We start from the raw sequence: 17,276 nt of genomic DNA, 5'->3' as shown, positions 1-17,276 counted from the left end.
TTGCCGATACAGAGTTACATTTATCAATGGTTTACGATCTGTGAGAAGAAGCTTGACATTCATTTCCAGAGGATTATCCACGGTCTTGTTATCTATCAACCTAGCATGAGATATCAACTCGGAAACATACTTAGCCTGTGAGAGATAGTAGCCATCTGAGCTGGATGTTACCTTGAGACCAAGAAAATAGCTGAGAGATCCTAAATCCTTCATCTCAAACTGCTGTCCAAGAAACTGCTGTCCAAGAAACTGAATTTCTAACACGTCATCTCCAGTAATAACCATATCATCCATATATAGCAAGAGAAGAATAATACCAGCCTCAGATTGGTGAAGAAATAATGCAGAGTCATATGCACTAAGAGTGAAACTCTGTTGAGTGAGGACTGAGCTGAACTTGGAAAACCAAGCTCAATGAGACTACTTGAGGCCATAGAGCACCTTTCGAAGACGACAAACCTTTCCCTGTGAATGTGCAAGACCTGGAGGAGGCTATAGATACACTTCCTCAGCTAAGTCACCATTGAGAAAAGTGTTCTTAACATCCATCTGATGCATCTTCCATTGCTTGATAGTTGCAACTACAAGTAAAGAACGAAAAATAGTAAGACGTGCTACTGAAGCAAAGTCTCCTCGTAGTCAACACCATACTCCTATGTAAATCCTCGAGCCATAAGACGAACTTTGTAGCATTTTACTGAACCATCAGCACGAATCTTGATCTTATACATCCACTTACATCCTACTGCAGTCTTTCCAGGAGGCAAGTCAGTCAAATCCCATGAATGCGTATCATGAAGAGCTTGGAGTTTATCAGACATGGCCTTCTGCCAAAGGAGATTAGAACTGGCCTCACGGAAATTGCGAGGCTCATAGAGGGTAGCAAGAGCATAAAAACAATGATAATCATTAAGATAAGATTGGGTGGATCTTACCCTACTAAAGCGATGAAGGACAACACTGGGAAGAGGCTCGGATGATCCGGTTGTGATGATCAAATTAGTGGACAATCCAGACTCGGTGGAATCGGACGTAGAGAGATTACCTAATGAGCTCTCATTACCTGCATCAGAAGGAAAATCTAGAAAGAGATCAACAGTGGGTTTGTTGATGATGGGGGACCCGTGAAGAGTGGAGATATGCTAGTAAACATCTTGTGTTTCCAAAATTGGATATGTCAGGATATACGAAGTCGTTGGGCTATGCTGTTATAACAACGGTAGCGTTTATGTTCGATACCATATCCAAGAAAACAACAAAGATGTGTGTGATCCAAGTTTAGTATGTTCAAGGAGACCCTGGTTGTTTGACCTTAATGTCACCATCTCTGGTCGATCCAATTCTTGTTCAGTGAATCTTTGGTACCCGCTCTATTTGTCCAAGAAGTTCACCCCTATAATTCAGTCACGAGGTCCATAGGCGGGAGTCTATTTGAGGTAGTGCATGGTTACAAAGCTAGGAAACCTCCAGATCTCTCTTACCCATATCACCCGATGTTCGGAGTTTTGAATCTGCACATGCATTTGCACAACACATTTATAAGTTGCATTAGAAAATCCACAGACGCATTCATACACATAATGCTCAATATAAGATGCAAGAAGATTTCCATACTAAGGAATTTCAAATTAGGAATTACGTAATGACATGTATTCGACCTGAGCGATTTCTTCTTGGAACCATTAAGAAATTGCGGGCTCATGGTGTTGGGTCATTCAGGGTGTTGCACATGGTTGGCACTATTGCCTATATTATTGGCCTTCCATTTGATTTTGGTATTAGTCCAACTTTTAATGTTGAAAATTTGGTTACTTCAAGGGGCACCAACAATCCTTGATAACCCTTTTGTTGAGCCATCTTCTGAGCCCGATGATTCTCTTATTATTAATCCCCACCGAGCACAACAAGAGTACATTAATATTATTTTAGACGATCAAACAGTTTTTATCAACGATGGAGATATCCAGCACTTCTTGGTTCATTGGTGAGGACGACTAGCTTCTTGGTTGATATTCTTTGTGATTCTTTTCTTTTAGCCTTGGTGTGAAGCCTTGAACTAGAGCTAGGTGCAAAGCCTAATTCTCTCCCTCTCGCCTTTTTCTTCTCTCCTTTTTCTCTCCTCTCTGTCTCCCTCTTTTCTCCTGCTGTCCGACATCAGAATGCCATGTTGTTTTGCAAGTGATGTAGCAGGCATACTCACAAGCAGCAAAAGCTTTCTGACTCACTTTGAGAAAACTACACCAATACCAAGGCATAGTTCAAAATTCATTGGCAGTTGACTGAATTTCTATGAAGTGAGCTCATAAGCTGTTCACAAAGTTAGATCCCCATTTCAGATGAAATGCATCTGACAACAATTGGGAGCAGACCACAAGCTAACTGTGATCCTAAATCAGGTTTTCAGAACATAAAAGGAGGAAACTCTATGTAATCAATAGTTTATCAACACTGTTAGCCATCCATTTTTTCTTAGATGTGGTACTGACCCCAAAGTCGTTTGTTCCACCACATCATCTTTCATTCAGAATTGTTTCATGAAAACATTTGGATTCAGCAGACCTATCAGTATCAAGTTGAATGGTGTCATATAATCAGACCAAGCGCAAATCAAGAAGACACAGAATACTATTAGTTGTAGAATGGGAAAAGAGAAATTTCGATACACAGCTTCACACGATACAGTCATCTTCAGATACAGTCAACTATGAAGCCCTTTGGAACAGTCAACCTGCCAGGAACGATAACCATCTAAAGAATTGCTGGTAGAAACACTTCTCAGTCCTGAAAAAAGATAAGAGGACAAACCAATGGTTATAACCAGCTCTCCTAGAAAGAGCAAAAGTAATTAGTACCTGGCAATCAGTGCCTCAGAGCATATGATAAAGAAAAAGGCGAAAGCTTTCAAAACAGATAGTTGGGAACACAAGACCAAGGCTGGAGCAAATTTTTTTTGATCGTAACCTAAAAAGGCTGGAAAATTATCACCTCAAAAGCTGCATGCTTTATCTCATGCAGAATACAATTTTTTAACTGGTATTCAAATAATCATCTTATCAGCAATTTATTATGCAAGGAAAGAAAAAGGATTCAGGCAGTAGAGTGGGATGTCACCTGTTCTATAGGTGTTGGATCTTCAGTTTCCTTCTGATCTTGAGCATCATTTACTTCATTCTGACCATCCATGTCCATTTTGTCATCTTTTGCATGGGTTGGATCCATGTGTACATCCTTGTCCAGTATCTGAAACTCTGCAGGAATTTGACCAGACTTCAGAGCCTGCTCATGGCAAATGAAAATCAGTCAAGTTGCATGGCAAGAAACCAAATGACATGCAAGAACATCTGTTTTATAGTGCAGAGGTATAATACCTTTTCAAGTCTTGCCACTTCTTCAAGTGTCTGAGAGTTTACAATTGCAGCCTGCACATACCATGATTAACAGTCATTCTTCAATCGGGCAAAGACTAGCTTCTAATATTCAAGCATAGATTTACATCATATGCCATTTGCAAAGATATATAAGCAAATTTCTATATCGTCAAAGACTGGCTACAAACAAGAGAGAGGACTAAAAGCTAGAGTAGAAACACCAGCTATTTCCAGAAAATACTATGTTGACATCAATATTAAAGAATAAAGATGCACAATTGTACGCATTTCCTAATATTACTGGGAACGCAATGCATTGCCTTGAAATTTGAAAATCTAGAGTATGCACTAGTTTGCAAAGTTATGTATTACCTTGATGGCTGTAATTTGCTCTGGAGTGGGGGCAACAACTTTAGGGGCCTCCTCTGCTTTTGAAACATCTGATACATCCGGAGCTTCACCTGGAGTAAATGTCTTTGCAGGTACCTTTTTGGCCTCCTCCTCTGCTTCTTTCGATGCAAACAAATGCTCTGCTTCATGCCTCTCCTAATGACAGAGAAATAGAACATTGTATAAATCAAATTACACAGGTCTATCATCAAAAAAACTCGAGGATCGAGGATAAGCAGCTCCACAAAAATCACAATTTACAAGAAGCATAAATGTGAAATCAGCATATATTGTGCCTCCAAGAGTTTGACACGTCCCAACAACATATATCAGAAATGAAGTTTTTGAAACAGTATAGGTTTATCAGCAACCAACAACTATAGAAAATAAAGGATATTTGAACAAAGCAAAATATCATATGTTGGTCTGTCAACCAAAGTAGTCACATGTCCATAAAAGGTGGAATTTATTTGGATATGTAAATACAGGAAAACTTCATGTTGCCAAAGTACCAATATGCAAGCAAGGATATCTTGCGACTGTTGATATGCATGAAAAGGGAAGGAAAAGATATATTCTTCCAGTACAAAGCAATCAAACATGAAATCATTAGCTAGGAAAAAGGAATAGTGCTTCATTTTGTTACCAAATTCATTATTCCCAATATCATGGATGCCAAACCGCAAAATACAATTCAAAGGAAAATGATTTTAAAATTTTAGTTTTTGCTAGTAAATCGTTTTTGCTAGTAAATAGCACATAAGCTCACCCAATAAATGGGGAAAAAAGAAAAGAAAAAACAGATAGAAATTAGATTAATTTGGAAAAGTAAAAATTATCATGACATTCTGCCTCATAGCAGTCAAGGACAATCGACTAACTCAATTCTCAGATAGCCAGAACGGAAATATCAATTCAAAACTCTGAAGAAAATTGGCATCCCCAATAATGCAGCTTTTTGTTAGAAGGCAAGAGAAAGAATAATTGACAGAATCATTCTTGTCAAGTAAGATTAGTCGTTAATTCACTCATCTTGGTGTTCTTTGATTGTTTAAGATGAGTCAAATAATATAGGCATGTCTTTTTTTGATGAAAAAAATAATGTAGGCATGTCATATTTAATTTTTTATCAGTAGCTTAGAATATGCATACACCTGTACGTGTTTCTATAATGCTTTATAGCAGATCAGTATAGGTTCATATAACTTCTATTATATACACATTGCATTGAAACTCCAATATTAATGTAGATCTTATTTCTCTAAATTGCTTTAATAAATGTTTCACATATCCATGTATCTCAGAAACTACGTGTGAGAATAGATCCAACAATATTGATCTAGATCCACTTCTCAATCTGATTCTATCCAGATAATGACTCAAGTTTCGCATCCGACTAATGTCTAAGAAATGGGCATACACAAATATCTGATTTGTACCAAATCCATTTTCAGACCTATAGCTCTTAAAAACTCCACAGGTGAAGTGATAGCATCACTATGTTTTCAATTTTATTTCCATATAGTGATCTTGGTCGAATGCATCCTTGAACCATTAAACTAACACAAAATGTGTAGCTTTGAGTTATTAGGTTCCATTACAGAGTCATGTGATTTGTATACTTAGTTTAGTTTAAAAAACATTAGTGACTCTCAACACTGAAGAGTTAGGCTCCATTAAGCGGATAAAGTTATTGCTTCATCGTTCTTTGTCCAATCATTTGTTTGTTTTCTAAAATAATAAAATAAGTTGCAGAGCTTGTATACTTTTTTGAATTAGTAAACACAAAGTCGAATGACACTTTACTCGTACATTATCCTTAAAATCAGTATCTATGTTTCCATTGTTAATATCCAATTTGTATCAATCTTGGTTTAGAATGAAAATATGGAAACAACTCTTAGCATCCGATTCATATCCATATGGCTTCACCCAATAAAAGCAGATAAGGATATGAATATGCTCATAACCGATCCATATTTAATCGATTTTTCAGCCCTATTAGAAACTGAGACAACATAAAAGATTTCATAAACTAGTTAAATTTTATTTAAAGCTTTGAATTGTCGACAAGTTGGACAGAAATGAAAATATTCTACCTATTCTGAAATATGATGTCATGTTAGAGGATTGAATTTGAAGACTAAGTGATGTAGGGAAATCATAGTACTCAGATGAATGGTTACTGTGATGGAAGTATTTACAGAAGATGCACTCCTTGTATGATCAATCTAGTGAAATCTATATTTTAAGTTGAATCATATGTTCATCAGAGGGAAAAACAACAGTGTGCTAATTTAAAATATTTTTTCTTGTTTCTGGATTTTAATATAATTGGTGGTGAACTTTTATTCAGTTTTGGATACAATATACCTTGAAATTTTATATTTGGGATGGCAGTCAAAAACCCCTGGAATGTCTAATATGGATTGCATTGGGTTACTTTTCTTGAAATAATCAATTTGGTTGTATGATTCAAATGGAAACTTTGGCTTGTGATTTCTGCCTCTGAGATGAACAGAGTACCTTAAATTAGTCTTCTCATCCTTAATCTTTTAAAGTTTAGGAAAATCAGGAGCTGCTCCTTGATTCGGTGAATTTAAATTAAGATCCATAACGCCGGCATTTTACACATCAACCAGTGCGACCAGCCTTCTAGACTTTGTTGTAGGCACCACTCTTAGAGGGTTGATGTTAACATCAATTCTTAGAGATTGGTTTTAACAAATGATCATAAAATTTACTGACCTCTTTATATATCCTTCTCAACTTAAATCTGTGGACCCCAGCCAACCCCATTTTGATGGGAACTTGCTCAAGTGATGATGCCGATGAGTAGGTAAAGACTAGGTCTAAATTATTTCAATCATGGTTGCAGACCCCATATTATTTATGGATGAAATAACATACTTCTTTATAATTTATACCACTCCTTCAATTTGTTGGCGGACAAGAAGAGGGGGAGTCATGGATATCATTGCTCCTACTTTTGAAGAATAGCTTTTTAAGTGGCACGTCCCACAAAGAGCTTCATACATGTGCTTCACATGCACTTTTCTACTTGTGGCAAGAGCGATGTGTCCCAATGTTTGTCAGTAAGAGAGAGAGATTTAACCTCAAATAAAAGAGCAGGGGATTCATTCTACTTTTAGTTCACTACAAAAAAACCATGTAATAAGAGCCTCATCAGATGCAAGAAAGAATTTCTTCAAGCAGCACATAACATACCTAAGTGTCCATGCCAGCCACTAAGCTAAACTAGTAGGCGAGCATATTTATGTCCTTATTCTAAAGATTACAAGTTCATGTACACTTTATCAGCTGAAGAATGTCAGTATGTGAGAACTACGTTTTTCAAACTTAGCAGGCACCAGACAGCTTTGAACTAAGGACCAGCTAGCAACATGGCATTGGGTGGAGGTAGAGTTCAAGGTGGCCCAAAAACAATAAATTTAAAAAATTAATAAAACATAAGGAGAAATCTAAAAAGAATAGTTACAATCCAGAAAATAGAACTCAACATATCAAATAAGATTTAGCAAGTCAATGAAGTACGGACTTGGCAACATTCGATACCAATTCATAAAACGATCTCATTTTCCGCACTCAAACATGACACCTAACTAACATCAAAGCAGACTCCTAAGCAACCAAGGCAATCACCTTTTAAAACATCTTTAGAGAAGCTTCCGATGCAATTTGTCCATGTCCAGTGGGCCACATTAACCACCTTGGCAAATTCACACCATTTTGTTTCATGTGGAACACACCCATTATAACTAACGAATGCGGAACCATCCCAAACAGCTTAATTCAGGACGTACTGAGCCGTACCGGCAGTTGATCAAGATGGTTTCAGCATTCAAAATGATAAACCGAGGAAGGAGAGAGAGAGGAAAAAGGAAAGAGAAGAAAAGAGAGAGAGAGGGAAAGGAAGATAGAAGGAGAGAGAGAGGGTGGCGGACGGTCGATGGAGGTGACCAAAGAAGGGGCCCACCCTCCGAACCCCTATTTCGTTCAAAATGGGAGTCCCAGATAGGACCTCTTTTTTTATTTTGAAAATTTTAAGTGAAGTCGGCAACCTCTTTGCCGACTTCACTTAATATTTTTAAACTTTTAAAAAAAATATTATGAAAATATTAAGTAAAGTTGGCAAGAGGGTAGCTGACTTCACTTAAAATTTTCAAAATAAGAAAAAGAGCCCCATCTGGAACTCCTAATTCGTTTGAAATAGGGGTCTAGAGGGCAGAGCCCTCCACCCCTCTGCACCCCTCTTTGGCCTTCCCAAACCTCCGCTAGCCTCTACCGGCCATCCGCCACCGTCCATCTCTCTCCCTCCCTCTCCCTCTCCCTCTCCCTCCCCCTCTCTTTATCTTTTCCTCTATCTTGTTCTTCCTATCCCCCATCCTCTCTATTGTGTCAGGCCATGCTCCACCGGCCTTCTTCCTCTCTCTCCCTCTCTTTGCCCATTCTCCCTCTCCCTCGCCCTCTCTGCTATGTCAATACGGGCCGGCATAAAATGACACAAGGGCATACTGAACCATACCACCAGCCAATCGATACGTGCCCTAGTACTAGCACGGCGATCCTTGATTGTAACCCAGTAATAGGAAAATACCTATTTTTCTTTTCCATTTTTGTGTATGGAGATTCCCTAAATAGTTTTTAATACAAAAAGAATATACATTAAAGATATAGGATGACAGTGAACATATCCTTCATATATTTTGTATTTTCCTAACTGGTTCTATAGGATAAATAGCCAAAATTTAATAGATTTGGGCTAGGGAGACATCATTTTAAGACTTCAATAGTAAGAGCAAAGCGCCAAATTCAGAAAAGGAGAAATAGAGTATAATACATCAGCAATTCCACGATATCAAATCCAATTATCCTATTTAACTCCTTGCCTTCTAATTTTCAATTTCTCATGAAAATTTGACTCATTTAACAAACTTTAGCTATTCTTATTTCTTCTTGTCCTATCTTCTTTTTTAAGCCTCCCAACCCAAATTAAGTATTTCCTCACCTAAGTTCCTCTAGTCCAAACAATTTTTTCTCGAGCCCAAACATTTTTTTCATCTTATCCTCTTATGTCTATTTCCTACCAAAATGTAGTCATTTCCATCCTTCCATACTTTACCAAACAAATGCCTATCCTCATCTATCTCATGATCATTTGTGTACGAAGGCACTCTTTACTACTGAACATTTTGATACAGATGCTTAGAAATATGGGTTGATCCTAACCAAAAGGAGAGCTTGGAAGCCAAGAGTGAAGCCAAGAGTGGGATTTTTCATTTTCTTGGCAATTCAAATGGTAAAAAAGTGGATGAAGAAGCACAATTTCTTGACCAATCTGACATCATAATTTATATATGTACATGCTATGTATGTATATATGTGCATATGTGTGTATATATGTATGTACGTATGCATGTATGCACATAGGCTGCATGTATGTATGTAACTACTGTTAATCATTGTTTAATTTGTTAGTTAGGGAATCAGGTTTCAAAGTCAATACTCTTAGGAATTTCATGTTGCTTACATCTATAACAGAACATCCCTCTATAATGAACAATATTTAATAACAAAACATTTACACAGCAACAATTTTACACTTACATTGGATATTAAATTTTAACAAATATTAGAAAAAGGAAAAAAGTAATCCATGTCACGATCATGAAAAATATGAACAAATTCAAACTAAAAAGATCTCCACATTCATCACTATGGTTTCATTGTTTTCAGAGCAAATCTGTATAATTTCAGGGTAAAAAAGGATCCTATATTGTTAAAAATTAGATCTCCCAGACCTTCAACATTGGTTACCTCTGTGACAGTTATATGAACCACCATGGAAAAATATGTGAATAAAGAAGAGATGAACAAGATCTAATGCCCTAAACAGATTGCTAGTTGAAATTTAGGAAATAGTGGTGTAAATGAGCTGAGGTCGAGCAAGGAAGGGCTCAGCTCATTCAATAATCGAGCCAAGCTCAAACCAGATCATTTAATTTCAGGCCGAACTTGAGCTGCTCACAAACAGCTCATTTGATAAATCTAGTGAGTACCTAAGGCCTCTAAGGACACACACGTATAACTTAGGCTAAGTTTCATTGATGTATCTCAATATTTAGCTGATATACATTCTTTTATATGTAAATTATATTAGTATAATAGTTTTTATTATGACAAGAAAAATAAGAAACTTTATATTTATTACTAATTAATTCCTATTCCCAGCTTAATTGAGCAAAGCTAGCGCAAGTGAAGCCCAACTCTTGCTCAGCTTGATTACTAATGGAGCAAGCTGAATTCAAGCCAAATTTTGATCCTAACATGAAGCTTAAAACTTTCCAAGAATATAAAAGAACTGGTGCATGCACGTTGGTTTGAAAAATGTATTACACTAGAATACTAACAATATAAAATAACCAACTAGAATTTCCCAAGAAAAGATAATAGTGTTTTGCCAACAAGATGCATGCATCAGACTATAAAGAAGCCACATATACATATGCATGTTAAGGACAATACCACCTTCTTCAAAGTGATACACTTCGCTAAAACTTCATTTCCCAGCAGTCAAGGATTGTTCTCAAATGACTAAAATCACATCAAAACTGTAAAAAATGCCAAGTAAGAGTTAACCTTCTGTTTTACTTTCTTGAAATCAAGCAACCGTAGCTGTTTCAATTTGTGGATCACATATAACCGGTAATTTGGTTTCTTTGTAATATTATTGTCCAATAAGCTAAGAAATTGCAGCTTTGGAAGAGATGCAAGGGGATCAATCTCCACCAAGTTTACTAGACGGTTGTTTGTAAGGACCAGGGTATGTAACTTCGGCAAGAATTCTGTGAATTGCAAAAAAAACTAAATGTATTAAAAACATGCCAATTCAGAAATAATTGATATTGATATTGAACATTTTTTCTCACCTCCAATGTTAGGGTTGATACGAGTGATTCTGTTATTATTAATTAGCAAAGTACCAAGACGATTCAAGTAAGGAAAGTTCTCGAGCTTGACAATCTCATTGTCAGATAGATCAATTGTGTCAAACTGGTCCTGCCAAAGAGACAAGAGAAAGTGCACAACTATAAAATGCAGATATATGAAGTTCTCAAAACTTCATTTTCAAAAGTACAGAATATTCAGTATTTAAACAGCAAATTCATACAGAAAATATATTTTATCAAACCAATATGTACAAAGAAAAAGAAAGAAGCAAGATAAAAGAAACGAAAACCTATAAACCAGCCCTATGCATTCAGCTTTTATACAAAAAAGTACACTTCTAAAAAATAAAAAAAGTAATGAGACATATGCAAAATACCATAAATAAGATTCAATATCAAGACTGAGCACCAAGATTTTGGACAAGCATTTGATGTAGTAAAGGAAACTCATTCAATCAAAAAGCTTGCATGCATGTTTTACAGTTATAAGCCCATACCAAGAACATACCATGACCTAAAGTACATCATAACTGCATATGTATACATAGGATAATGTTTATATCCATCAACTTAATATATTTCAATCCTTCTCTATTTGCACACTTAAGGATCAAATATACTTAAGAAAACCAAATTGTTACAAATGACCACCAAATTAGTGGTATATTGAAATTAGCATAGAGGTTTGGAGTTTTAGTTGTTACACAGTAAGTGCATTTTAGTGACATCATTAGCAAAATGAAGCATATTTCTACTGTTTGATGCTCCTACAAGAGATAAAGAGGTTATAATGTTTAAAACATGATATGACAGAAAAGAAACTAAAGAAAAGCTCGTTAGAAACTATTAGATTTGCTAATGGTTATTTTATGTCATTCACTAGCTTACGTATCTCCTCAGTGTGGTGATCGCCATAAAAGTAGTGCAGTAATAGTTCTTGAACAATAGAAGTTACAAAATAAATTAAAACCTGTTTGCAGTCTTGAAGATTTCCTCATCAAGTTACCCCAAAGGATAAGGGGCAAACTGGCTAAGCTAGTTGATAGCAATCATAAAATCTCCATTATCTTTCGAAATTAAAACATCCAATTCTTGACATCTTCAAAGCATGCCAAATATAGAAAACTTTAACTATTTGAATTCCATAACATCTTAAGGCCTTGTGCATATAATTAAATCCTTAGTATCCCATAGTATATCAGGTGGGCTAACATATGGAAGATCTATGCTTTGAGTTGTGCACTAGAATACCACTAAATTAGAGGGCCCACGAGCAAGAATTGTTGAACCGAGGTGAACCGGCCGGTTCAGCCCGAACTGGTCTCCAATCAGGTCCGTTTGCCATTAGAAAGCAATTCCAGCCACCTAGAGGCCGGAACCGGATGGTTTCAGCTGGTTCGACTCGGATTCGATGCAAATCGCTCAGTTCGCACCGAATCTGGAGCCTTTGTAGGGGCTGTGGCAATAATTCTAGCTTATAACGAGGTCATAGAAATATCAAAAAACATCAAAAAGACATTAAAAAGACAACAAAAAAATCAAATTAGACTTAAATTTATAGAAAAAATTCGAAAAGAGAAAGAACTAGAAAAAAAATATAAATTAGGATGTGCTGGTCCGTGAACCAGCATTTCTGTTTCGGCTCAGTCCGAACCGTACCGGGCACCGACCGGTACGAGTCTCAGTACTAGTTCGGCAAACCTTACCCATAAAAGGAGAAATCTAACATGATAAGTATGTACTTCCAAATCTCTATACAAAACGAAGTAACATCCAAATTTTAAGTATGTACTTCCAGATCTCCATAAAAATTATCTAAATTCTAAATAATGATTGATAGGCTTGCCCTAAGACTATAGGCATTCTAGCATGTGGGCACGCACGAGCATGTACGTGTGTGTGTTCTGCTGCTCAAAAGTTGGACTAGGGAGTTCATGCCGCACCAATCATTGAACTTGGTATATACATATGTGTGGGTTGCGGATCCAAGAGAGGGCAACCACTTTACACAACTTCACATTTCTAAGTTAACCTTGTTTTTTCGCTCTTTTATCTTTAAAAAACACAAGTAATGGCCCATCTTAACTAAATGACCTCCTCTTAATACAACTGAAAAAAGACAAAATCCCATCCAACACAACTATATGGCTCTGCAATCTAGTGTTCCTAGACACCCACATGAGTGGCTCATAATACCGAAGAAAGTACAAAGAATAATATAAAAATCTGACCAACGAATCAGATATACATCACTTTAGATTTGTATTAGATTAGGACTCCAAAAGTCAGAAACCACAGAGATCAAGCAATTGCTGCAGAGGACCATTTCCACCAATAACATGTCAAATCATCAAGTCCTTTTGCTAAAGGAAAGAGGCAAAAAAAAGAAACCAGAGGAAGATGAGAGAATTACATGCAGTAAACAGATCTAAAACTTCAGCATCTTTTCTCCTTTTCAAAACCCTAAAGCAGTGCTTGATAATTTTCCTAAAGGGACGGAATCTTTCCTAAAAAATTTTCACAAAGTGATATCAACCCAGCTAAAAAAACTTACTACTTTGACTGAGAATTAACAAATCCAGCAAACAATTAACTAGATACTTCCATAATGTCTACATGAAGCCACAACACCCAAAAGCCATACCAGCTACCCATTCTCAAGAGATAAGGGCCAGCAGCCAACCAATACATCAGATGAATTTTAAGTCTGATATGAAACAATGTAAAAAGCCACAACATAATCACTCATTAACAACTTGTATACACCTATAGTTTCAACACAACTGATTTCAAATAAAGTGCTTCCTTTTCCAGAATTAGAAATAACCATAGCGTAATGCCGTGATTCTCATCCACCTTTAAACTGAATCCTTGACCTATATGGATCCAACTATCTGCATATACCCATCCAAAGTCCAAAACACAAGAACCATAAGCACCTGTAAACTTGCAATTGCCCACCATGTGAAGTCAAATGTTATTCACAAGCTCATAAGGAATAATTCCAATGTTACAAACACCCATAGTTTGTAAGTGTTCATTTCCTGGCTATAGTATGTGCAGCCATAAGCAAAAGCAACCACATTACAAGTTATCAGAGATTCTATCATCCAAATTTATAAGGCAGCTAGGCAAAAGAGTTATAAATCTGCAATAAGAATAAAAGAGGATAGCCAAAGAAATTTTTAATCAAATTAGTTATTATCGCAAAATATGCAAAAAAGAAAAAATTGAACACAAGAAAACTAATAACAATCATATCTTCTAACTATAAAAACTCATTAACAGTTTCCTACCACCCAAAGTCCGCCGACCCAGTACCAGACCGTACCGAATTGGTATGAATAGGGTATGCCGGTTCATAGACCGGCACGCTGATTTTATTTTTTTTGAAGTTTTCAAAAAAAAATAATTGGTAATTGCTCTTTTTAAACTTTTTCAACAAATTTAGATCCCATTTGATGTTTTCTTAATGTTTTTTTTAAAAGGCATCAGATGGATGCGGCCAAGGTATGCTGAACCGGTACCGGTAGGCGTATCGATTGCCTATCGGACTGGTTCGAGACTAGTTCGTACTAGAATCGGTTCAGTACGAACCAATTTTTGTTTATTTATTTATTTATTTGGTTCACAGATGTGCGCAAAAATTTTTCTTTTTTTGCTTCGTGTCTGTGATTTATTTATTTATTTTTTTGGTTCACAGACGTGCGCAGAAATTTTTCTTTTTTGCTTCGCGTCCGCGCCCGCACGGACGTGCTAGAGCTGGCCACAGTGGCATTTATGACCCGCGCAGGGCAGCGCACGATGAGCTAGCCTGCACCCGTGCAAGCGCGCTGCCCCGTGCGGGGCGATTCCCAACAAGTGGAATTGTGCCCGCGCGACATGAAATCACCCCGCGCGGGGCGCTCTGCGCGCACTGTGGTTTAAAATCCACAGCGCGCACGCTAGTACGGGCCAGTACAAGACCGATACGCAGCCGGTACATATGCATACCAGTCAGTATCAGCGAACCAGTCTGCCGACCCAATACCGGGCCGTACCGAACTGGCACGGATAAGGCATGCCAATTCACAGACCGGCACGCTGATTTTATTTTTTTGGAGTTTTCAAAAAAATTTAATTGGTAATCCCTCTTTTTAAACTTTTTCAACAAATTTAGATCCAATTTGATGCTTTCTTGATATTTTTTTAAAGGCATCAGGTAACCGTGGCAATAATGTCATCCTAACTCGGTTCGAAACTGGGTTGACTCGGTGCGAACCGACTAGATCTCACCGAGTTGACACTGAACTGGCCAGTTCCGGACGGTCCAATAGTGGTTCCGACAGGAACCGAATAGGAATGCCGAACCGACCCGGTTTCACATCGGATCGGCTCGATACTGCTTGAACCGGGCCGGCTCGGCCTGGCTCGGCAGACCCTGCCACCACCATTAATGTCATAATTTTAAACAGAAAATGGGAAGGCAAAATAAATCCGTTACAGCTAGTAAGGTTAATTACGTACATAGAATCCATTGAACAATACTGTCTAGACAAGAATGAATTTGCCACATTAAATAGCTAATGTGGTGAGTTCGAACAATGCTTCAAATTAGCATTTAAAAAGGGGTGGCCATGTTGTTTGCTTTTTCCCTTTAAAAGTAATGATCTTTTAGATGATGCTGTGATGTCCAGTAAAAGGTGTACTGCCCTTAATGATCAAAATAATGGATTCAAAAGTTGTAGCTCCCTTCATCTAATATTTTGCAAGGCCACTTCCAAGTCAACAATATCTAAGACTCAAACCATCCAGACCTACATACCACCATCCTTCTCAGTATTAGGAACAAAACCTCTCCGTACCCGCACAACTACTGATCCTCCTCTTGCATCGATACTGATCCCATAGTATCTCTATATCCCTAGACCATAGCCGATGCTAAAAGCCCTTCTACATTATTATGAACTCGATATTGCAAGAAATGCTGTCGACCATCCTCGGCAACACTGGCAGTAATATTTAGAACACACACTACAAAGCTCTCTTGTTCCCCATCACAAACATTTGGACCAAAGATAGTCTTCCTACGTAATATCAACTAACATATAATCCAGAAATAGCCACCAAATCCATCACACAAAATAAAAAAAATAAAAAAAAAACAGCCAGGCGTTTAATAAAAGATCAATATAAGAAGGAAAAGAAAGAAGTGAAGAGGAAATCCAGCTGACCTCAGTGGCACCCAAGTTCTCTATGACTGCAATCTTATTCCCTGAACCAAACAGGACCAGATATCAGTAAGCCAGCCCTAAAGCCTCTTGAGAACATAATTACAAAAAGAGATAAAAACCCTAATAACAAAATCTAAACAGAAGCGTGGCGAAAGGCGAGGGATGAGAAGGACATATAAACCTCGAAGGTCCAACTCTCGCTCTTTAACGGCATTGAAGAAGTGCAAGCTCTTCCATATCAAATCCGCCGTCAGTCTCACCATTGCTGCTCCTGCTGTTGTTGCTACCTTTAGGGCACGAAAGAACCACTTCCGTGCTTTAGCGGTGGTGGTGCCCTTGCCTAAAAGTAATTGGAGAAGCGAGCGGCGGCGAGAGAATGGAAGGGACAGAGAGAGAGGGTGGAAGAAGCCACCTGCCGCGGCGAGTGAGCTCCGTGAGTCGATTTTGTTATGCCCTCTCTGCACTTTCCGGAAGGCTTAATCCGACCGGCCAGCTTAAGGAGGGTTGGATCCAGCTTAGTGAGTGGCAGCTATGGTTGGGCTCCGAATGTGGCTGGATTAGACCAGATGTGAGTTAAACGAGGCCCACCACCTGATAAGCTCATTTGGTTTATTTTTATGGTCCCATCCTGGCCTTACCACAACAATGATTTTACTACCTTCTAGATCCACCTATCTACACCTATAGCGGTCCAACCAATGTAGTTTGCCTTTCTGCTTTAGTTAATTGACTATTTGCAATAGTTTTTATTTTTTTAAGTGACACATCTCAAAACCAACTATAGTTCATGTGGAAAATTAGCCAATCAGAACCTCCCATAAAGCCTCCAATCTGCCAATTAGAATCTGCCACATGGCAAGATTAAGAAGCGCATGGGCAGCCTTTTAAATTTCAAAATTATCTCAATGCGCGGAGTGTGATGCGTGTGCAAAACAACTGTGCATGATATTCGGAACGTATGGTGACCTACTAAAGACGGCCAACCCATGTGCCCGAATTCTCCAGCAACAAGCATCGGCTTTGGCCTATACAACCTACTCAATGAGACCTTTTAGGTAAGTGCTCTAAATCTTTAGCAGACCATTGTGTTGCCGCTCTCTAAACCTCCACTATTCTCTGAGTGTCTTCATGATTTAAGCATCAGAGGATCTTTCGTCGGACACTCTCCGGCAAGAAAAATTCTGTCTTTGTTGTTCTAGGATAAACTCTACAATACATCGAAATTCCAAAGCACGACCTCAACCTTCTGACACGATTTTGGGTGCATCGCCATTCTACACAGCCCAAGCAATCGATTGTCGAGACCTTCACAACCTTTTCCATTCAATGCCTCG

General features: G+C 37.9%; 1 protein-coding gene across 1 annotated transcript; it reads right to left on the bottom strand.

Annotated features, from left to right (window-relative positions):
- Positions 1–2,605: 2,605 nt before the first annotated feature.
- On the bottom strand, positions 2,606–16,481 carry LOC103705957 (U2 small nuclear ribonucleoprotein A'). The gene is made up of 8 exons (XM_008789874.6): positions 16,124–16,481; positions 15,943–15,983; positions 10,709–10,838; positions 10,419–10,624; positions 3,741–3,914; positions 3,369–3,419; positions 3,112–3,276; positions 2,606–2,781 (listed from the first exon to the last, which is right to left on the bottom strand). Exons 1-8 carry the CDS (start codon positions 16,203–16,205, stop codon positions 2,776–2,778), a joined length of 855 nt encoding a protein of 284 aa, XP_008788096.2. The 5' UTR covers positions 16,206–16,481; the 3' UTR covers positions 2,606–2,775.
- Between the last annotated feature and the right edge of the window lie 795 nt (positions 16,482–17,276).

This window comes from Phoenix dactylifera, chromosome 12 (genome assembly GCF_051530095.1).
Source record: "Phoenix dactylifera cultivar Ajwa chromosome 12, Ajwa_hap1_PhDact_Kaust_v1.1, whole genome shotgun sequence".
In the NCBI taxonomy this organism is placed as follows: Eukaryota; Viridiplantae; Streptophyta; class Magnoliopsida; order Arecales; family Arecaceae; genus Phoenix; species Phoenix dactylifera.
The sequence above is the reverse complement of the archived record's forward strand: the minus strand, read 5'-3'. Positions and strand labels throughout refer to the sequence as shown.

Excerpts from the sequence above, each read along its gene's own strand:
- LOC103705957 (XM_008789874.6), bottom strand. The coding sequence starts at position 16,205 with ATGGTGAGACTGACGGCGGATTTGATATGGAAGAGCTTGCACTTCTTC. Across the intron at positions 15,984-16,123 it reads GCGAGAGTTGGACCTTCGAG|GGAATAAGATTGCAGTCATA; the intron begins GTTTATATGTCC and ends TGTTTGGTTCAG. Across the intron at positions 10,839-15,942 it reads AGAACTTGGGTGCCACTGAG|GACCAGTTTGACACAATTGA; the intron begins GTCAGCTGGATT and ends TCTCTTTGGCAG.